The 21,236-nt window shown below is 41.6% G+C and overlaps 3 protein-coding genes across 10 annotated transcripts; 1 reads left to right on the top strand and 2 right to left on the bottom strand.

Annotated features, from left to right (window-relative positions):
* The first annotated feature begins 768 nt into the window (after positions 1-768).
* Positions 769-5,036, top strand: PNRC2 (proline rich nuclear receptor coactivator 2). Of its 2 annotated transcripts, XR_013941815.1 has the most exons (3): positions 769-985; positions 1,826-2,031; positions 2,818-5,036. XR_013941815.1 is itself a non-coding variant. In XM_080566978.1 (2 exons), the coding sequence occupies exon 2, from the start codon at positions 2,836-2,838 to the stop codon at positions 3,259-3,261; it is 426 nt and encodes a 141-aa protein (XP_080423104.1). In that variant the 5' UTR covers positions 1,892-2,031; positions 2,818-2,835; the 3' UTR covers positions 3,262-5,036. The 2 variants fall into 2 exon arrangements, 1 of the variants encoding a protein (XP_080423104.1); XM_080566978.1 differs by lacking the exon at positions 769-985 and having other exon boundaries at positions 1,892-2,031.
* Positions 5,037-5,638: 602 nt separating this feature from the next.
* Positions 5,639-16,483, bottom strand: SRSF10 (serine and arginine rich splicing factor 10). Of its 7 annotated transcripts, none has more exons than XM_080566974.1 (7): positions 16,164-16,465; positions 14,260-14,364; positions 12,456-12,559; positions 10,603-10,765; positions 10,240-10,293; positions 9,966-10,067; positions 5,639-6,858 (listed from the first exon to the last, which is right to left on the bottom strand). In XM_080566974.1, exons 1-7 carry the CDS (start codon positions 16,226-16,228, stop codon positions 6,840-6,842), a joined length of 612 nt encoding a protein of 203 aa, XP_080423100.1. In that variant the 5' UTR covers positions 16,229-16,465; the 3' UTR covers positions 5,639-6,839. The 7 variants fall into 7 exon arrangements, with proteins under 7 accessions (XP_080423100.1, XP_080423101.1, XP_080423102.1 ...); XM_080566975.1 differs by having other exon boundaries at positions 10,240-10,290; positions 16,164-16,462; XM_080566973.1 differs by lacking the exon at positions 5,639-6,858 and adding an exon at positions 13,396-13,795 and having other exon boundaries at positions 7,841-10,067; positions 12,456-12,577; positions 14,193-14,364; positions 16,164-16,483.
* Positions 16,484-17,361: 878 nt separating this feature from the next.
* Positions 17,362-20,903, bottom strand: LOC308182401 (fatty acid-binding protein, liver). Its single transcript, XM_080566965.1, has 4 exons — positions 19,858-20,903; positions 18,684-18,856; positions 18,299-18,388; positions 17,362-17,472 (listed from the first exon to the last, which is right to left on the bottom strand). The coding sequence occupies exons 1-4, from the start codon at positions 19,922-19,924 to the stop codon at positions 17,422-17,424; spliced, it is 381 nt and encodes a 126-aa protein (XP_080423091.1). The 5' UTR covers positions 19,925-20,903; the 3' UTR covers positions 17,362-17,421.
* Positions 20,904-21,236: the final 333 nt, after the last annotated feature.

Genomic DNA, 21,236 nt, shown 5'->3' with positions numbered 1-21,236 from the left:
GTAACCCCAAGATCTTTACTTTTTATGGCACTTTTAAAACCAAATGCCACCGGAAGCTTGTCACCTATGGAATAAAGCTGGGGCAATGGTTCACTGTTGACTTAACAAATGATTCATCTGTGCTGCTTGCTTCCTGAAGCGCCCATCAGTGGGTATTTCCACCGAGCTGCTCTGGCACACAGGTGCCCGTGGTTAGATCCAAGAGTGTGAACAAAGGTCTGGGCTCGGCTATGTCACCACATGTTGTGCCTTACAGCGAGGCAGGCTTTGTTTTACTAAGGCTGCAGCGAAGGGAAGGCGGGCACAGCGCTCCTCGGCTGCAATGAAGGAGCCCGGCCATGTCAACGTGGGGAGAGGCGTTAACATCAGAGAGACATTCCGCAGGGCCGAACCCAGCCCGGGTCCCCGCGTGTAACGCCCCCGCGTGAGCTTTTTTTCACGGGTTTCGCTGCTTTTGACACTGAACATCCCCCAACTCCTTCTGAGGGTCTGGGGAAGGCGTGCAGGGAAGCACAGCTTCAGCCCCCTGCCCGGGGGTGTGCGGTGAACCCCCGGGGCCCCGCTCGCAGCCGGGGGCGTTGTGGGGCCGCCCCGGGGCCGCCCCGTGAGGAGCCCTCAGCGGGCCGGGGCCGCGCTCCCGACCTGCCCCGCGGCGGGGGGATTCAAACGCGGGCGCCGCCCCGCCCGGCGCTCAGTCTGCCCCCGTCGTCCCGGCAACGGGCGGGGCGGGGCCCGCATTGGCTGAGGGGGCACGCCGCGCGCTCCCATTGGCTGGCGCGGGAGGGGCGGGGGGAGGAAGGCGAGGCGCCGTGCCGCGCAGGGCCGTGGCCGCCATTTTGTGTGGCTGAGCGAGGAGCGGCGGAGCGGTGCTGTGCGGGGGGGGGGGGCGGCGGGACGTGACGGGACGTGGCGGCAGGCGAGCGGCGGGATCGGTTCCGAGAGGCCCGCGGGTGTGCGCGCGGGCGGACGAGACGGACAGAAGTCGGTAAGGGAGGAGCGGCGCGGCGGGCCGGGCGCTGCCGCCGCCATGTTGTGTGCGCCGCGGGGCCGGGGCCGGGCGGGGGCGGCGGGCGGCGGCAGCAGCTCGGTGAGCGCCGGGACCGACGGCCCGCGGGTTTAGCGGTGCGGGGGGAGCGGGGGGGAGGTGCCCGCTTCCCGCTGGGCTGCCCGAGGCCCTGGGTGGCGACACGGCGGGGGGGCGGCGGGGGGTGCGGTGCGTGCGGGAGAGGACGAGCCGCGGCCTGAACGGGAGGTAACGTCAGAGCTGACGGGGAGTCGGTTCCGTAACAAAAGGAGAAAAAACAGCCCAGGGATCAGCAGGGGAGCTCCGCTGTGAGAGCTGGAAGAGGCTTCGGGGCTGCGGGCGGCTCGCCGGGCGGGCCGGGCTCTGCGCTGTGCCTGCCCGCGGAGCCGGGGGCGAGTGTTCGGGGAGGGCTCCTTCCCACTCGAACGATACTGAAGTGCCAGCTCCCTGGGGTTTCATCCCAAAGTGTTTTGTGCTGTATTTGACTCCCCTCCTCCCCCCCCCCCCCCAATCAGGAAAAGGGTAAAGTTCTTGCTTGCCTCTTCTTATTTATTAGCAGATACCTAGAGCATGATGAAAATGCTGTTCTCTGGGGGATGCAAAGTATGATGATGAAGTTAATGTAAATAGATGAACACTACCGTGGTTTAAAAAAACACAAAGGTTTGAAGTATATTGTCAGCTTTAACAACTAAGATGTAACTGACTTAATTCTGTGAATTTCAGCTACTTTTGATAACATTCACAAAGGAAAACAATTTTCTCCTAATCTGACATCAGACTCCTTTCTCATTTATGCAGTTGGACTTCTCCCCTTGGAGCTTCAGTGCCGAGAATCCGATGTTGGGCTCGGCTACCTGGCTGAATACAGCAGATCATCCCATGAAAACGTCTATTCCTAGCCAAAGGAAGGAGTCTAGTAAAAGGCACCACCTACTTTTTCAGGCTTGGAAGCAAGAAAGGGAGCAAGAGTTGGAGGGTGTGGAATCTGAGAAGGCCACTGAAAGGTAAGTGGGGCTTGGAGGAAATAGTATATTGTAAGAGAGTCAGCATGAAGGTGCCATGTGTGATAGTATCTGTCTGTCTGCTTTAGAAGTCCAGTTCTGAACGGCTGCTTTCCATTTGAGCTTGTTTTCAATTCACTTTGAGTTTTCAATCTGTCTTCCCCAAGTATGCTCAAGTCTGTCTCTGTACGCTACCTTCTACCCTCCTGCCCCCATCTCCCTCCAAAAACAGTTGTTTGGGAAGTGGATTTCACCCCTACCTTGCTGTGAGTTGCTGTGTAATGCCTGAAGAGTATCAGGAGTCATCACAGTCTCTTTTGGACTTACCAGGAAGACTGGGGAGTGGCTTTATCAGTGCAGACTTCATCCAGACCTTCAGGTGTGACAAAAGCTTGGTTTGAATGTCTTCAGGATTAAATACTAGTGCCTTACCATCTGGTGCTGTGTTTTGTGAGCAACATTTATCTTTCACGTTCTCCTAGTAGCATCTCTTGCTGTGGAGAAAAGCAGCGGTATGTTCAGTAGCTGGGCCGTCTGGAGGACCAGCGTTTTCATAACCAGGTAGACTGCGACTGTTGCCGAAGGGAACTAGTGTACATGGAGTTCCCGAAGGTTGAATTGATTCATGATGTGCTGGTCAGCCATTAGCAGCAGAATTGTCAAGACAAGCCATTGTAGCCACTCACTGTCTTCCACTAGGAAGATCTGCTACACTGTAATTCTTCTGTTTTCTTCAAATTTTTCAGTTTTGAAAAACAAAAATCCAAACTTTTCCCTGCTTTTTTACAGGTGACATTTAAGTTGAAGATGGGTGGTGGAGAGAGATTCAACATTCCAGCTCCCCAGCCTAGAAATATTAGCAAGAACCATCAGCAACTTAAAAACAGGCAGAAGAGTAAAGACCAGAATTCACAGATGAAGATGAACTATATGAAGAAAGAAAGAGGACATGGATGCAATTCATCATCTGGTGCATGGCAGGCCATGCAGAAAGGGGGAAAGAACAATGCTCATTTCCCCAATAATCAAAATTGGAGTCCTAATTTATCAAATGGTAACCTGTTTTTCACACCTCAAACCAATCAGAACTATGCTGGAGCAAAGTTTAGTGAGCCACCCTCACCAAGTGTTCTTCCCAAGCCACCAAGCCACTGGGTACCTGTTTCTTTTAAACCTTCTGATAAAGAAATAATGACATTTCAGCTTAAAACATTACTTAAAGTCCAGGCTTGAGATGGAATACTTCATATTTTAAAGTTATTTAAAGTTATTTAAATTTACAGGGTTTCACATTTGAGAATAGTTATTCGTAAATGTAGATGCACAGGTATACAGAACTAGATGTTCTTGCTATGTGTAGTTAGTCAGTTGCAAGAGAAGGGACTGGGTAGGGAAATTTACACTCCCCTAGTGTTTTACCTCAAAAGTCAAGTGCTCTGGAATAGGCATTTTCCCTAGAATCACTTTAACCAAATCCTGAGCTGTCACCATTTACTATGTTTACTGTAGATGGGACACTCTCTCAAAATTGGAATTATGACTCCTTTTTGTGTAGGGCATTAGAAAACCAGGTTTTACCTAATTTAATGCAGCATTAACTGAAAAGAAATGCACTGAAAGCTTTAGTCAGGTACTTTGCCATTCAAACTTGTGTCAAATTTGCTAGTTAAAACTGCAGAGCAGAATTTCCTAGCAGAGGGGAATTTTTACCTAGGTACTAGTGAAAATAATTATTGCTAGTACTGGTGATTATCGTTCTTTAATACCTGTGAGCTTTATTTGACACTCAAGCCTGTGACTGAAATTTAGATCTAGGAAACTCATACATGTTCTTGAAAAGATGGAAGAACACAAGGAAATGTATTTCAGTCTCTCTCCAGCTGTAGCTATACTTTATTGGAATCTCAAGTCAGACTGTGCCAATTAATAACATACTTTGCATTGCCAGATGACTGCCAAAAAAAGTCCAAAAAATCCTTTTTATTCTGATTGCACTGATAAGTTCTAAAATACACTTCTGTATCATTTTCTAATTGTCAAAAAGCTGGAGCAATTCTTAAGCGAGTCTTCAATTGGTTGTCCTGTAACAATTGCTTTAAGTTGCAGTATCTTGTGGCAGGTATAAAATGTTCTCATAGGGAAAAAAAAAGAGCCATGTAAATAAGTGTAAAACGTTGTAGCATATGTAAATTTATGCTGGGCTTTCCTGCACAGAAGTATTTTTAGTATAAAACTGCTGAATGTAAGATGACCATGCTGAGTACATGGCCTGATTTTAAAAAAAGATATTTTGTTAAAAAGAAATACAAACCATAAAAGGAGATTCCTTCACTTGATGCACAGTGAATGCATATGTTTTACTTTGTCGTGAGCTCATTTTTAAAGTAACTCAGTGCTAAAGAGGCTTATTTAGAATTTTGTAGTAAAATTTAAAAAAAGCTCACTTTTAAGATACTGATTTTTGAATGTGTAGGAGAGGTGCAGGTTAAGTGATCACATGCAGTAAGGTGCTTATAATCTGGATGTTTCACAAGAAATGCAAAGGGCAATTTGGGTGCTTAATGAAGTACTGTTAAACTGTTTGTTTCTAAACTTAATGCTACAACATTTTGTAACAGTATTTACTAAAATTTGTGAAGTTCAGATGTCAACATGCAGATTTCAGTGCCGTTACAATTCAGTTGATCCTGTAATAGAAATAATCTGAACTGTGATGGTCTGAGGTTCTGCACTAATCCAGTACTGAAAAAGTGGTTTAGTTTGAAAGGGAGTTCTGCAGATTGTGAAGTGTTACTTAAGATCTCTTCCTATGCATTCAAAATGCATTGGCAGCTAGGTGAATGTTTACAAATCTATTCTTTCATGGGCAGTCTTAAAACTTTGTGACCTGGACCTTCACCAGTGTAAGAGCTGTATCCCAGTTACAATCGTGTATACTCTATTTCAAATTGTCAATTACTGTGTATGTACAAATTGGTAACAAAATTAAATAAATTCTTCCTCCCCCATCCCCCCAAGCATTTAATTATTTTCAGGTGGTAGTGGAGAAATGGGGTTGCAGTATTCTGGCATTCAAAGAGTTCTATAAAGCACTGACATTTAAGAATACCAATTAATGTACCAAATGCCTCCACTCTTATTGGTAAGAGGCCCCAAACCAGCCAGGATTGCAAAAAGCATCAGCAACCTTAGAAACCCAGGTGAGCATTCCATGCGTCTCTTTAGGCTACGAATGTCAGAAGAACCTGGAAGTTACTTAACAATGAAGGAGGTTTCTTCACTGACAGTCCTCTCATCCATTCTTGCCAGTGACTGATAAACAACAGGCTTGAGAATTAATGATAATGGCATTCAGGAAAACCCCCACCACCTGTTACAGGGCTGCCAGGCCATGCCCAGGAAAGCTGCACTTGGGAGCAAGAGGAGCTAGTCTGAGTGAGTGCAACTGAAGTATAGCTGAGTACAGCTGCAGTCGTGCTCTGCTGCCTCTGATAAGTCACTGGCTCAAGTGCTCTGAGCTAGAGGAAACATCCTTGGTTATTTCAGTGCTTGGTTGACAATCTGCAACAGACTACAGCTGTATTAATTAAGTCAGAAGGTGCTCTCAAGATATAGTCAAAACTTGTACATTTTATTCCCAATTCACAGGGTTATTTGCACAGATGGAACACAAAACTCAAGAAGAAAGGATGTGTATGAATAAAACAGCATCTTTTGATCAAACACACTACAGGGTACATAGTCTTCCCTTCCTACATTAGTCTCATCAGTAAGAGCATCTGTAGACAATTATTATAGCAATGGACTACAAACTTCTTAAGCAAGTTACAAGATAAATGGAGAAAACCAGCGATTATTAATGGGTGATTATGTCCTAAAAATGTGTGAATTTATTCCTTTGTATTTCAAAAATGCTATCTGCAACGTTCCTGCCAAAAATTATGTAGCAGTGCTGCAATGTATATCAGTCCAATTACCCTTCTCTGAACATACTTCAAGCTGTTACCCGAGATTAAACATTAAGGAAAAAAAAAAAAAGCTCTTTTCCAAGAGCAGAGCTCAAAATAACATTTAAATTGAAAATTTCCACTTTGAATAAAGCCATTATACTGTACATTTAAACATCTTTAAAAGACATAGAAAGGATAACATTTAGCTTTCAGAGACCAGTCTATCATAGTCCCTAATTTGAACACCCAGCTACTTAACCACTAAATTTAAGATTTTTAATTATCCGTTGGGTGCATGGACTTTTGGTGAAAAAGAAGTTCCAATAGAGCCTTCTATTACTGCTGAGATAAATCAATATGCTGCAGATATTTTGGAGCACAGTCATTACTTTCAGCAGAATTTTTACATACTACTTCAATTCTACAAATTTTGCAGGAATGACAAAATCTAGTTTACCACAGAAAAACATAATTCCCACCATTCTTGAGACTCCAAAAGAAAGATGCCTATACATGATCTTTTGTAGCCTGCTTATGTTCTTGCATTCCAGCTGTGCATAACCTGCAGGTAGCTTGCACAAGACAGGCTACTGCTTTTTTAGAGCAGGCACAGGATACCTGCATCAAGGAAGGGAGATGTTATCTAGATGGGCTGTGGCTTGACTTGCGTGAATGCGTAAACATTCCCTGCCCTTTTGGCCACATCCTGCTAACTCGTCCCCAACTGAAAGGCCCACAGAACAGCTTCTTCACAATTTTTCCATGGGAGCAAGAACTAGGACAACATCTTTATTCATGCACTCTTGAAACATCGTGGGTTTGTGTTCGGCTTTTCTGGCTTGTTCATATACACAAGTCAAGTCAAAGTTTAGTCCTACCTCTGGGAGAGAAAGAAAGAACCATCAGAACTGTCAGATACTACATTATACTTGCAATGAATTGGATTTTTAAAACAAAAAAAAAATAAACTGTGCTATACACAAATGTTGAGGCACACAATATAAGGACATGCTGACACAATAGTTAAGGTATGTCACTATTACTCTTCAGTCACAAATTAGAACCTCAGTCTGGACCACAAAGATGTTCTTCCTCCCCACTGATCCAGCGGTAGTTCTGGCTGGACTAACGTGGGAACCCTAATTGCAGCAATCCCTGCAGGTTGCTGACTAAAACATTACCACACACTCCCAGAAGATAGGTGGACCACTTCTAAGTAGAATTTTAGTTCTGAAGACTGTATTCATTTACAGAAGCTTAAAAAGTGTGGGTTTTCTGCTGTTATACGACATTTTTATGCACAGCTACAAGAAAATCACAGCTCAGCATCGGAAATGTAAGTGTGGGCTTACGAAAGCATTTAAGTGTTCCTCAGAATTGTTTTATTCAGTGGATCAAAAAGGACTAGCTGTACATACCACAAGTGCCAGGAGGCAGCTCTAATTCTAAATGTCAAAGTTTTACAACTTGCTAGAGAACCATTGCTGGCACTTTTTTAGGCAACATGTAAAATGATGAGCTGTTACTAGAAACTTGATTCTAAATGAATCTTCAAACATTAATTTTTAATAATTCATAACCTGTCTGTTAATATCTGAATTATAACCATAGGGAAGTTCATCCAGCAACAATGGAAGTTAATGGGAAAAGAAATGTCAATATATTAGACTGAAACATTTGCTTATCGTTCTTATTTTGTCTAATACCCCTTTAAAAATATGAAATATTTATTCAGACATCAGACAAATTCCTGACTTTACTGAAATACCATAGTAAGGATTTTACTCCGTAAGGGATGCATAGCTCTATGCCTAACCATGCTCTGGAGTCAAATTCTAAAGCTACAATAATTCCAGTGGATCAGTATTTCCTTCATTTTTTTATTACAGCATGTTTGCTAAATTTACAGCAAGCAGAAAATAAGCTGGGTCTTTAGTTATTTTGATCAAAACATTGATGTTTTAAAGGTAGTACACAATATTCGTTAAAAAGAACATATAAAAATACCTTTTTAGAAGCCTCTATAAGAAAGGAAATACAAAGTTTAATCCCACAACTTTCCTCTGCTAGAGCTGCACACTACTGCTACAGTTTTAAATAGACTTTATGCTGTTTTTAAACTATACATCCAGGAAAGTCTACAAAATTAAAGGAACGTGCATATAAATGATTGCATAGCAGAACATGAACATTAAACTGCAAACAGTAAAGAAAAAAGTTAGAAATACTATCAAACGTACAAAGGTTCCTAGAATCAATTCCCTAAGCACGTTCCACTGCTAATATTTAAAAGCCATCTGCATTTCTTCAAAGGCCCTGCTGAACACACTAGAACCAAACCCTAAAACATTTCTCTAAAAAGGAACTTTTTAAAAATCAATGTCATTATATGCTACTACACAGACAGCACAGAACACTAGGTGTTTGATGCTGGCTTTTGAAGGTAAATAGAAAAAAATGCCAAAAGCCACTTTCATAACAAAATATTTTGCCTTCTAGAGAAATACTGGTTAGATTACACACTGGTTTTGTTATTTTTCACATTCAATTTACTAAATATACTGTATTAGTGAAACTAAATATCTAGATGCAGCTCTTGTTCATATCCAACCTTAAACACTTGTTCTTAAGTAAAACGAAACCTTGTAACCAGTTCACTATTCGTTCTGAGGAAGAAGTGATTTAGACTTGCTTGACTAAATACTTTTTTGATGTGTAGAAGCAAGCCTTTGTTACTCAAGAAGAGAGATGGCTACAGTTTTATACCTATGAATACACCAACTAACCACAGGAGTCATTGGCATAAAAGTTTAGTTCTTATATACTGTACACACACAACTTGAAACAATCTACTTGTATCTAACAGCAGGAAAACTAAGCAATTTCATGGTTAACTGCTCACTAAAATTTAGAATAGATACAAAAACTGCTTAAAATGTACACACAACCTAATATTTAGTTGCTCTGTCATTTGCTGAAATCTGAATTTAATTTTCCATTTCGAGGTGTTTTCTCCCCCCCCCCGCCCCCCACTTAGCAGCAAGGCCAAAAGCAGTGAAGCCTCTATGCTGAGAAGTCACAACACTGCACAACTCTCTGAATGAGCTTCCAAGACTAACTCTCTCCTTGTGTAGTATATGCAATGTTAGTACCATCTCTCCAGATGGCAGGGTTAAAGAGAAATTTCAAATATCTCTCTCCACAGAGCTCCATTTACCAACCTACTTGTGTCACTGGGCATGGAGAACTTAGAAACCTGCCTTTGAACAATGGAAACATAAAATTACCAGTCTGCATTTCACAGCAGTGTTGCACTACAGCTGTCCAGTTTTCCATTTTATCACAAAGTTCAGCATTAAAGAACAAGTTAAACAGTTGGTTTAACTGTTCAGCACAAACTGGTACCAATTTCTACGGGTATGACATTTTCAATAGGACAATGTTGCAAATTACGATCAAGTCATCACCAATATCTAAGCATTAAAAATGCAAATCTTTACAAAAATATACATAGAGACACCACAATCAATTCAGTAGCTGCCCATAACATGTAACCAAGAGGACATTCTCTCTCTCTCTCTCTCTCTCCCTCTCTCTCTCCCCCTCTGTCTCAGTGGCTTCTCAACACTGTTTCAATTTTAACCATTGTCTGCTACAGGGAAAACTGACAAAGAAAGTTTGTTGTTGTTGTTGTTGTTTTAGCACTGTTGCAACATCATATTCCTGATAATTTAAGTAAACTGAACTGCGTGTAAATGAATCTTACATGCCTAAAACCAACATGGATACGGTTAGTGGCCACTGGACTTGGGACTAGTCCAAGACCTTGATCTGGATTTTGACCTAGATCTAGAATGTGATCTTGACTGTGATTTGGATCTAGCTGGTTCTTTTTTTCTCGACTCCTTTTCATATCTTGAGCTGGACTTATAGTGTGTTTTAGAATCTGTTTTAGAGGTGCCTCTAGATTTGGTGTGAGATGCAGACCTAGACCGTGATTTAGCCTTCATTTCTTTCTTGGGCTGTGACTTGGATCGTGATCTTGAATTGGACTTAGATCTTGAAAAAGATCGATTGCGGTGTTTGAACCTATCAGAATAAAGGGGAGAGAGGAGATTTGAATGTAAAAACACTATTCTTAGGCATCTAGTACATTAAAAATTGTTTACCATTTTTTGCAGGAGAAATTTTTTTTTAAACCTACAGTTAAAGGAATACAGTGCTCTAGTTTTCAATTTAAATGGTGTAAAAATTATTTTACCTATCATTGTCCGAATGGCTTCTGCTACGACGAGGTCTTCCAGTAGGTCTACTGCTAGAAAGGTATATCAGAAAAAGTAAACGGTGACAAATACCTATGTATGTATGCATGCAAGTGATTAATATATATTTTTTGAAATGTGCATTTGCTTTTAGTTATTCTTCAATGAAGCAGAGAATCATTTCATTCAATAATTCTGATTCGATGTAGCATGCAAGTATATAAAGTATATAACTCCCACAAGCAATTTACAAAGGGAATACAGAAAAAGAATATAAAAATTTTAATGATTAAATATTCAGTGTGTTGTTTCTCCTCCAACAGACTGCTGTTCAGTTGAAGCTAAACACACACTACACTTACTTTCTGGGACTATACGATCTTCTATAGCTGTAATCAAAAGAACGACTTCTAGATCGTCTCCTTTCGTAACTCCGACTTCTAGATCGCCTATATCTGTCATAGTCATCGTAACGAGAAGAACTGTATAGGTTTCTCCCTTCCTTGGCTTTCATTTGATTTGGTGCTGTAAGAAATATTAACATTTAAAATCTTAAGTTAAAGTACCTCTCTTCCCTTTAGCAACAGTACTAATGCTATTCATGTATGTTTTATGTTTAGTAAAAATCCTCATTCACGTCTCTAGCAAAGATGCTTATAAAAGGAACAGGAAAAAAAACAGGTGAGAATGCTGTATACCACTTGCATTTTGCTGCTTTAAAACACTGCAGCTTTGAGAGTATTATCAATCTAGGAGGGGAAAAACAAACAAACCCAAGACAACAGCCTAACTCAAACCAGAACCAAAAACATCAGAAAACAGTGAGAAACGAGTAATGCTCCACACAACCCAAACACAGACTTGACTAAAGTGATTTGAGGCCACCTGGAGGTTGACTGACAGGCCACCTGACAAACCAAGCCCATAACTGAAATATTCTAACATTCCTGAGTTTTCCTAAGAAGTGGCAGCCAACAGTGAATTAAACACCCATTTTTTGATTAGACAATGCCATGGATTACACTTGATCCAGCCTTCTTTAATTATTTAAAGACAATTTATACAGAGGCAGCAATCGATGCCACACAAAGGAGTTAGATTCTAAAAGTAGCCCTCTTCCCTATACAACAATGCACATTCACTCCGTAGCTTGAATATTAAAATAATTAGAATTAAATTAGAAGTCTTCTATTTTCTCAAAGCAGCACAGCTATCTTTCGTTTGTATTAAATCTGATTTTCACTCAATTGCAAAAGCCACAGTCAATGTATTTTAAATACATCATGCTGTAATAAACCCTACCTGTACTACCAGCTAAATTTTTTACGGTTTAACTGTGCCAGTTGACAACACGAAAATAGATTTAATTATTTTTTTGTTCAGAAACTTAAAAGAAATCCCAGTGTTTACATATAGGACAGAAGTTTGTTCTTCAGAGCATGATTTCCATTGAGTTCAACAAAAGTTAAAATGGCATGTTCAAGGGCTACTTTGATAGTTTTAACTGAAAGATCTTTAAGGCACTCTTATTCCCAAGCTGAACATGAATATTATAGTCCTGTTTTAGACCAATGAGTATCTGTTATGTTTACCAAAAGTGTGTTTTGTTTTTATATATGTATCTATCTCTATATTAAGAATACATACATGAATAACAGATAAAAGATGTAAACTGTCTTTACAATTAACTGTTCAGAAAATAAGACTTCTTTTCCAAGTTGAAATGAGATACCTTGTCTTTTTTTTTTTTAATATCCTGAAGCCAAATGAAAATGAAGATGTTACCTCAATCCTGGAAACTGGACTGCACTGGGAAACGTCAAAGAATCACGAACACACTTCAACACAATATAAACATTACAATACATTAAAATTGAGCTACTCATTTTGACAGGGAAAGTTTTTGACAGTGTGTTCCTGCAAAATAGCTTGACAAAGCCGCACAGAGAGTTCTTAAGTATTTTCAGCTAGCAAGAATCATACTGCGTCAACTGCTGTACTTAGTTATCTGTTTTTAATTAAAACGAAAGACGTTAATAAGGTCCTTTTAAATCCAAACCATCTTATGATTCTATGATAACAGTTATTGAATAAAAAGCAAAACCACCTACATACTATTTATGTGCAAGTAAAAACTTTTCACAACAATTACTAACATGTGTAATGTCATCTGGCACTAAACAATCTGATGAAATACACGCGAGGAGGCACTTACTCTTCCGATCACCCTGCGCAAACTGGATTTCTATTTGTCGACCACAAATCCATTTTCGGTCCAAATTATGGAGAGCATCTTCTGCATCGCGGACATCTTCAAATGTGGTGAGTGTTAAGGTACTTGGGAATTTGAGTAGTTTACAGATTTGGTATTCAAAAAAAAAACAGTTATTTTCTAGTTTTACAGCCCATTATTTCTAGTTATTTTGTTCATACTAGCCCACACTGTAGCAATTTTTAAATTAGCCACCAACTACTGAGAACTACAATAAGAAAACCCTCACAATATGGCCATGAACTTATCCATCAGCAAGCAATTGCTATGCAATACCCACTTGTAAGGAAAAAAAAGAGAATCCTTCTCAAGATACATTATTTGTTAATGGTTATTCAGTTCTCTGCACTACATCGACTTTATGGAAAAGAATAGTTCTTAAATTGTTAGGCATGCTAACAGTAAAAAAACCAAAAACGATATACATCTATTCGTTTTAGAATTGTGAGGAAGCTTTCCTTTTTAGCCACCAGTTGATTTTTAAGTTCAAATTATGTAATACCAAGGACGTATATACAGACTTTCAGCAACCTGAGAAAAAAGCATATAATAGAACTACCAACTACTCTACCAATCAGGTCCAAAGCTCAGTAACACAATCATTACTAATTTTAATCTGTGCGATTGATCACTACTTCAATTCACACAACTTCTAGCAACGTGGTCTGGAAGAATGAATTGCCTTCCTCCTCACAGCAACTCCGTTCATTATCAGCATCATCCGTGCAGAACACAAACGGTACGCTGTAGGTACACGCATCTGGATAAACCAAGAACGAACGCATTTTCAGTCAAGACCACAGTTACAATAGCACCCACAAGAGAAATATTACAGGTTTTGTCAATGGACTAAACCAGAATCATTCATCAAATTACTGCTTACGTGACAAACAGAAGAAAAACTGTTATTCTGTAGGATACATCAGGTATGACTCCTTTAATCTTGGCCACCATTCAACTTCATCTTGACCTTTAACTCTTTAAGGGCTTGTCAGAAGGACTTGTCATGAGATGCTTGGCCAAAAATGACAGATGGCTTTATCTTTAACTTTGAAAAACAACCTTTTCCCCCTTTTGTAGATAAAGCGAAGCTTTGTCTCCCATTATGGCTTGTCCTTCTTCCAGCTTTTCTTTATTTTTTCTTTTCCCAAACTGTCCCTTCTCTTCAAGCCTGATCCTTAAGAGGTCTTTGGCTTGTCTACTTGCCTCAATTGTTGAACTCTACTCTAAAGGTTCTTTCATGCTTTCTCTTTGGGGTCGCCATTACTGTACAGCTTTACACTCTGAGGCAACAACAGAGGACAGTAAATTAGGGGACAATATTAGAGAAAGAAGTTCACCTCATTTTTTTTATACAATCTGCTTTTGATTGATTTCAGTTCCCATTTGTTAAATTAACAATGAATACTAGCCACAGTTTGCTACGCACAAGTTTACTTACATACCAGTTATAATAAAAACTTGGTAGACAATTTTGAATCAGTGATAAATTTTCATTTAAATCATATAATATCAATTTCAGAGACATAAGCAAGCTTTTATATTACTGGACTTAAGTTTTGCAAAAAGGCAAACAAAATTGTAGATAAGTTAATCTTCAAAAATAACGAAACACCACAACAGAAGACACTTATCAGATACAACACAGAAGTAAACTGCTTTTTCATTTAGATTTGTTACCTCTTACACAAACTTGAATTTCAAACTTCAACACCCCTCACTAATCAGCCATCTGAAGAAAGGATATTGAACATAAGCAAATCCTCTGGGACGACGAGTGTAGAAGTCAAGTGGAACGTATACATCAACTATTGGCCCATAACGACCAAACTCACGGCGCAAGTCTTCAGACCTAGAATATCACAAATATCTTATATGTTTTCTCACTACTAAAGGCATTAAGAAACATCCCCTAAATAAGTAAAAAAATCTATACTCAGTATGACCACCCATCTTTTCGGAAGCTCCTGGTACAGAACACATGTAAAAATATTTTCTGGGGGAAAAAAAAAAAGAAAAAAGTGTTTTAGTCATTCATTGTTAAGCAATACACCGGGCTTTCCTAAAACACTGTCAAGCCTCAGGATGCTTAAGGTGACCCTGTTATTTTCAAACCTGTGTTCAGCATAACTCAGTAATACAAATGCAAATGGAGATGAGAAGTGACAGACATTAGCCAATTCAGTGCAAAGATGGACAGAAAGTCAAAAGAAGGATCTAAGAGTTAAGCATCGCATAACCTATTAACGTGGATTTTACAGCATGTAAACATTAGTTGTAACATCCAGAGAAAAAGCTTAAAAATAATTCAGTCACACAAAGTTATTTCCACAGGATTATCAATACTCACAACCACATCAAATAGAACAGAACCGAGTGAGCAACCATTCATGCCCTGAGGTCAGCTGTTCCGAAGATGTGGCTTTAGAGAGTGGAGTGCAAAACCCTTCACCAGATCAGTAACTGTACTTGAAGTAACTACTGTCTCTTCAACGGGAAGGTTTCTTAGTTACTTCAGCTTCTTTACGTATCTATTCCTGTGTCATTTTAGGACAATAATCTGTATGAGAAAGACTGATTATTTTATTTATGTGACATGGAAGAGTTCCTGATATTCCTCTTTCTCATCTGTTAGGAAAAAATCCACGCTGTTCATAGTCAATGACAGCAGAAGACAACTAAAACAACCAACTTCAGGATCTCATGAGACCATCTCTAAAAAGAACTCACCATTTAACCGCGAGCTTAAAGCCTAAATGGGAAGCACGTTGTTTTTAAAAAAGTGTGAAAGTCTTCTCCCCCGACTCTTCCTATGAGGAAAAGTTCTACTGGCATTGACAGAAAACTGGTCCAAGAAATACCACTTTTAATTTGAAGCTATTTATATTTTTAATCATAATAAGATTCCTAGTTCCTTCCGTTATTCCTACACCGTTGTTATTTGCCAAACACATTTGTCGCAAGCTGCCCAGGCAGCAAGTTTGAGAACTCGGGCTCTCATTTTACGCAAGGAGACCTTGCGGGATCCTCCGCGCCAGTTCTACAGCCAGAGCACGAACCGGGCTCTAACTCGGGCACCCACTCGGGACTGCCGCGCTCTGCAGATGCCTCCCGCGCGGTAACACACGCGAAGGGGAGACGATAAACTGCAGGAGCGAACAGCGAGACCGAGCGCTTTACTAGAGATGGCCAAGCAACCAACGAACCTCCGCGGTACGGGCTTTTTAACCGTTTAAATCCATTAAAAGTCACCGCGCCAAGCCGCCGCGCGGGTGCCGGCCTTGCGGCGTTCCCCCCCGCCACAACCCCGCGGGCACGAACCGCTCGTTCCGTGCCGCCGCGCGTCGCGTGCCGCGGCAGGAGGCGGGCCGCGAGCGGCGCCGATCGCCGCGGTAACGGCAGCGGCCCCGCGGGGAGCCCGGGGACACCCGCACGGGGCCGCCGCCGTCCGGCGGGGTGCTGCGAGGCCTCCCCCCGCCGCCGGAGACCCGCTCCGAGCTTTGTTCCCTCGGCGGCGGCTCCGGGGGGCGCGGGGGACGCACGCGGCGCGGGGCGGGCGGGCGGCCGGACCCCCCCCATTCCCTCCCGTTCCGCCCCGCGGCCTAGCGAGCCCGCCGCAGCCTGCGCGGCCCCGCGCCCGCCCCCACTCACCGGGTGTCGTCGGCCACGTTCCGCACGAAGAGCGAGGTGTTGGGGGGCCGCAGGTAGCGCGACATGGCGGCGGCGGCGGCGCGGCGCGGGGCGGCGAGCGGCAGGGCCCTGGCGCTGCGGGGAGCCGAGCGGCTGAGGAGACCCCTCCGAGCTGCACGCAGCGCCGCCGCCGCCCGCCCGCCCGCCTCTCGCGAGACTTCCCGCGGGGCTTCCGGCGAGAGCTCGGCGCGAGGCGCGCCGCGCGGGGGAAGGGGCCGCCGGCGCCAAAAGCGGCCCCGCCCGCACTGCGCATGCCGCCTCGGCCCACCGGGCGCGCGCGCGCACGCGCGGAGCGGCGCCGCCCGCCTTCGGCCGCGGCCAGAGCGGGAGCGGCCCCTCCCGGCCCGCGCATGCGCCTCGCTCCGCCCCGGCGGCGGCTGGCTTTTCCCGCCCAAAGGGGGGGAAGCGCGCGCGCGGGCCTGGTGGCGGCGGCGGGGCGGGCGCTGCGGCCCCGCCCCTACGAGACGGCCCCGCCCCTACGAGACGGCCCCGCCCCGATGAGATGGCCACGCCCCTCTCTGAGGAGACGGCTCCGCCCCGCCCCTCCCGCCCTGAGGGGACAGCCCCAGCACCCCCCCGCCCCCCCCCCAGTCCGCCTGCATTTGGGTTGAGAATCGGGGATATTGGGGTGTGTTGTGAGGCGAGGAACGTGGCTTTCCCCCTGCTCATGGAGCGCCTCAGCTTTGTTTAACCGATCTGTTCTCTGTATCAGTTTGAGAGCAGTCTTTCCTGTCACAACTGTTAAATACTTCTTAGCTTTTAAAATGTTGTTCCTCTTCTTGTTACGCACTGTGCAGATCAGCTAAACAAGCACCTAATTGCTCTTTGCTGAACAGGATATAGAGAAAACAGTTTTTAGTAGAACACCACAGCTTATTAAACACAGGAATTAAAACTGAATACATTCATTAAGTATGTAAGGAATGAAGAAACGTTTATATCAGCTTCTGTCCCTTGCCGGCGATACAGCGATAAATGACCGCTCCCCAGCTAGGCCCCGGTTCGGCCGCCCGGCAGGCAGACCTCTGGCACTGCGGGTACAGAAGGGGGCTGGAAGTGTGCTCGGTCTTACAGTAACGGGAAGTGATTTGTATGTAAAAGGACAGAAGAGATCGTAACTGTTTTCTGTACTATTCCTTCAGATAGCAAAGATCACACCTTGTGGAAAGTGCACTTTATTTTAGGTATGTAAAGGTGTCACGAGGAAGATGATCGGTGTTTAAACTCTCTTGCTTCTTCTGACAAGCGTTACTCCACCAAAAGTTATAGTCTGTAGAGGATAAACACACGTAACTTGTTTTTCATTTGGGCTTCAGGATGTTAGGATGTCCATTTATAGCTAAGTGACTAGAAGTTTCTGTATTTCATTTATAAATCCATCTTATTCCATAAGAATATTCTACAGAGCCTAGTAGGAGTTACAGTGCCTGCCTATAAATACATGTATAACATCCATACCAAGGAATGTGCTTGGTTGCCTTTTTTTTTTTTTCTTTTTACACATTTCATCACTGTCTTAAGTGTTATCATATATACTACAAGAAAGACAGGCTTCCCATAATAGAAATCCACTATCCCAAACAGTAATGTGTTTTTTTGCTGTGTGTTTTGCTTAGTTTTAGAAAAGTAGTTTGAGATACTCAAATTGATCTTAGGAAGTTGCATGTCCAAAAGACATAACTTTAATGTAGTCAGCTGGCATTCTGGTAGTAGTCTTTACCCAAGCAGACCTTTTTAGAAATTTGGTGAGCTTAACTCTGTAGATAAAATCTCTTTGTCAGTGATAAATCATCTGGAACTTACTAAAGGACTTTGAAGAAATGTAGGTGGACCAAATGTATTGTCATCTACAGGAATTTATAAGGAGTCTTTCTACCTAATGCTCCCCAGCTAAAGCCATTCACTCTCCAGTGCTTAGAATTGTTCCCAGGATAATAATTAACAAAAGCATCTGCAAGGAATTCTGCAAGTAATAAAGCAGTTTGGGAGCCAGCATTTTTTTTTAAAATGTATTGAGCCCATGCTTAAGAGCTAATCAACACAGAATGTTTTCCCTTCAGCATTCATTTAATACACCGTTATTTTCTAACACTCACCTCCACCATTTCATTTCCTTTAACTTCTTGCTCATGAGAGAATTTATCTGATTTGCACACAAGCTTCCCATTTACTAGGTTCACAGTACACTGTTGAAGCAGATAGAAAACAAAAAATTGAAGATTTAATGAAATTCAATTAGACATAGACAGGAAATAAATGCAGATGATACCGATGCTTCGTAATTACGTCTGCTAATTTAAGCAGGAGATCACCGTATTTTAATAAGAGTTTTAGAAGAAACACTTCTGTTTGTTGAAATGATAGATGTATGGATATGTTCTATTTTTTTGCTAATGGAAGTGGTACAAACAGGTTTTACTCATGCACAGAGAGTGAAGTATAAAGATGAATAGAGATGCACTTGTTCCTGAAATTTGTTACCTTTAGCTTTTTGCCGTCCATAGTAGTAATATCAGCTTCTTTTCCAAGTGTAAATGAGTTAGTTACAGATTGCTTGGGTGTTTTTGATGTCACCACAAAGTCGTCTCCTTTTTGCTGTATTTCAACAACAGGCTTAATATCTCTAGCGACTTTGATAAGTTCTTCTGACAGTGCTGTGAAAAAAGGCAAAAAAGTTACTTTTTCTGTTATGACATAGTGCATTGATACGAAATAGCCAATTCTTTTCTCTGATCAAGATGCAGAGGGTACAAACCAATGACAGAAAACGATGTCCAAGGTAAAAGGCAAATCCCATTTTGGATTCCTCACTTCTCGATGGACATACTGTTCCATTCCACCTAGTCTGTGCAGGTTTAGATACTATAATGATTAATACTGTGTGACAATGTTTTGTTTCTTTCAGTAATGGCTCGTCACAAGACGACATTTCTCTGTGACTAACACCATATATGTTACTCAGTTTCCCTCACCTCTTTCCAGGGAGGCTGGAGATGACAGTTATCTGTCTGGTTGGAGCTGCAACAGTGCAGGTGACCTCAAACTACCTTAACAGGGTGTCTCTAGCATGACTTGAAGGTGTCATCTTTAGCAGGAAATGGGTTGGTTTAGGCATCATACTGCAGAGCTAGGCTTGTCAACTGTATCTGAGTTTTTTCTACTAAATATCTCGTACTTTTAAAAACACGTGAATCTTTTGCCAAGACTGTCAAGAGGGTAAGTGCATTTTTATTAATGCTGGCACCTATTAAATCATAACTACAAAGTAAATTCTTTATAGATTATGAAACAGCTATCACATACATTAATCAGTAATGCTAGGGAAAGTGCCCCCTCTACTAAAGCACATTGGAAATCTGTATGTCATTGACAAATTGATTCTAGTTAAATGTATTTGTAAAATTATGTCTTAACCAAAATAAGTCAATTTCTGATATACCTCTTTTTTACTGAGGGACTCGTGTTAAGATTGCTTCTTTTCAATTTCAAATCAGATATAATAGACTTACCTGACAGGGAGTAGTTTGTCACACAAACAAAAGAAAAGCAAACAAACAAACAAACAAAACCACATAGAAATACTGTAATAAAAGATGTCATACAAAGCATGTGTTGCAAATCAAGGAAATTATTTCAGAAATAACTTGACACTTACCAAGAGCTTTCAGAAACTCTTCATAGTTCTCTTGAGCATAGACCTGCCAGGTTCCACTGAATGCCATTATGGAAGATGTAACGCAGTGTGAGGGCAGTGATGCTAACAGGAAAATGAGGGCTCCCCCTGGTCACTCAGATGCTATTTATGGAAAGGGTAAGGCCAGCCCAAACTGTGAGATGATCAGCTAATTATTAACAGTGAAGTAACAATTATTAATCGTTTATTTGTTCTTAATGATCATAACCTCTAGTTCATTCTGCTTTCTACAAAGTCCTACCTTGACCGACTCTTTTGGGATGTACTGTTTATTGTGGGTCATTGAACTCAGGTAATTATTCATAATTGTTGTAAAGTGTTGCATCGATTAATTTGTTTTCTTTTTGTTGACAGCTTCTAAATTAAATGCATTTTCTGTGCTTTAGATAGAATTCTTCAGATAAAATGGCATAATTTAAAATAGATATGAGGTAACTACTGTCGTATGGTAGGAACCTCCTAACCATCACAATATTCTGTACTACAGGCACTTGGAACTTACAAGGTGGGAATAAAACCCACAACTATTTCTTCCAAAATTATGGTCCTCCAATCACTCGATGGCAGGGAGTCTCCTTGGAGTGGGACAGTCAGTTATGACTTTGTCCAGTAGATGTCAGTAACGTGCATCTAAATCTGTATTAAATGTAGGGGTTTTTTAATAGTCATTACATACATAGAAAATTAAAGGTAAAATAAAATATGGAACATTGCTTGGAGACTGAAATTAAATGAGTAACTGGAATGCGTTACTTTTCTTCTCACCGATTGCACCAAGAATTCTTCAGTCATTATAGACAGTGAGTGATATTCCTTGCTGTCTGTGCAAGAATGGTTGTTGATTTTGGAAGGCATTCACTAGATTGTGTGTCTTGCAATTATATTGCTTAATTCAAATAGAGCCTGTATCCCAGGGGTAGCTGACCTTTCTAAGTTAACTTTTGTTACTCTATACAGGTCAGTAATTCTTCTGTTTGAACAGGAAAACAATTCTTATCTTTTTCTTACAAATTAACATTATTATTATTTTTTTTTAGCAAATAAAAATTCAGACTCAAAGAGCCAGATGCCCATAGTGTAGGAAATGGTTATGTTCAAGCCTATTTTACCTCTAATTCTGATTAGCAGACAGCATACGAGGCTCTGAGTTGAGAAAACTTGTGCTCTAATTCTGATTAATCAACCTTTTCTTGGTTTCAAGAAGACATTTCTCTTAAACATTTTATCTATTTTTTGTTTGCTTTTTCAAAAACATATCAGCCATTTTGACTGAAGAGTAATATTTCTTTATTAAAATGTACATAAATTAACCTATTCTTCTCCCAGCGATGTTTAGTTCA

The sequence above is a fragment of the Anser brachyrhynchus genome (assembly GCF_964034855.1).
Source record: "Anser brachyrhynchus genome assembly, chromosome: 24".
NCBI classification, from domain to species: domain Eukaryota; kingdom Metazoa; phylum Chordata; class Aves; order Anseriformes; family Anatidae; genus Anser; species Anser brachyrhynchus.
The sequence above is the reverse complement of the archived record's forward strand: the minus strand, read 5'-3'. Positions and strand labels throughout refer to the sequence as shown.

Coding starts and splice junctions, on each gene's coding strand:
- PNRC2 (XM_080566978.1), top strand. CDS start 2,836: ATGGGTGGTGGAGAGAGATTCAACATTCCAGCTCCCCAGCCTAGAAAT.
- SRSF10 (XM_080566971.1), bottom strand. CDS start 16,228: ATGTCGCGCTACCTGCGGCCCCCCAACACCTCGCTCTTCGTGCGGAAC. Junction 14,365..16,163: donor AACGTGGCCGACGACACCCG/GTGAGTGGGGGC, acceptor GTGATATTCTAG/GTCTGAAGACTTGCGCCGTG. Junction 10,294..10,602: donor AGATCGTATAGTCCCAGAAA/GTAAGTGTAGTG, acceptor ATACCTTTCTAG/CAGTAGACCTACTGGAAGAC.
- LOC308182401 (XM_080566965.1), bottom strand. CDS start 19,924: ATGGCATTCAGTGGAACCTGGCAGGTCTATGCTCAAGAGAACTATGAA. Junction 18,857..19,857: donor AGAGTTTCTGAAAGCTCTTG/GTAAGTGTCAAG, acceptor CTTTTTTCACAG/CACTGTCAGAAGAACTTATC. Junction 18,389..18,683: donor TGGACGGCAAAAAGCTAAAG/GTAACAAATTTC, acceptor CTGCTTCAACAG/TGTACTGTGAACCTAGTAAA.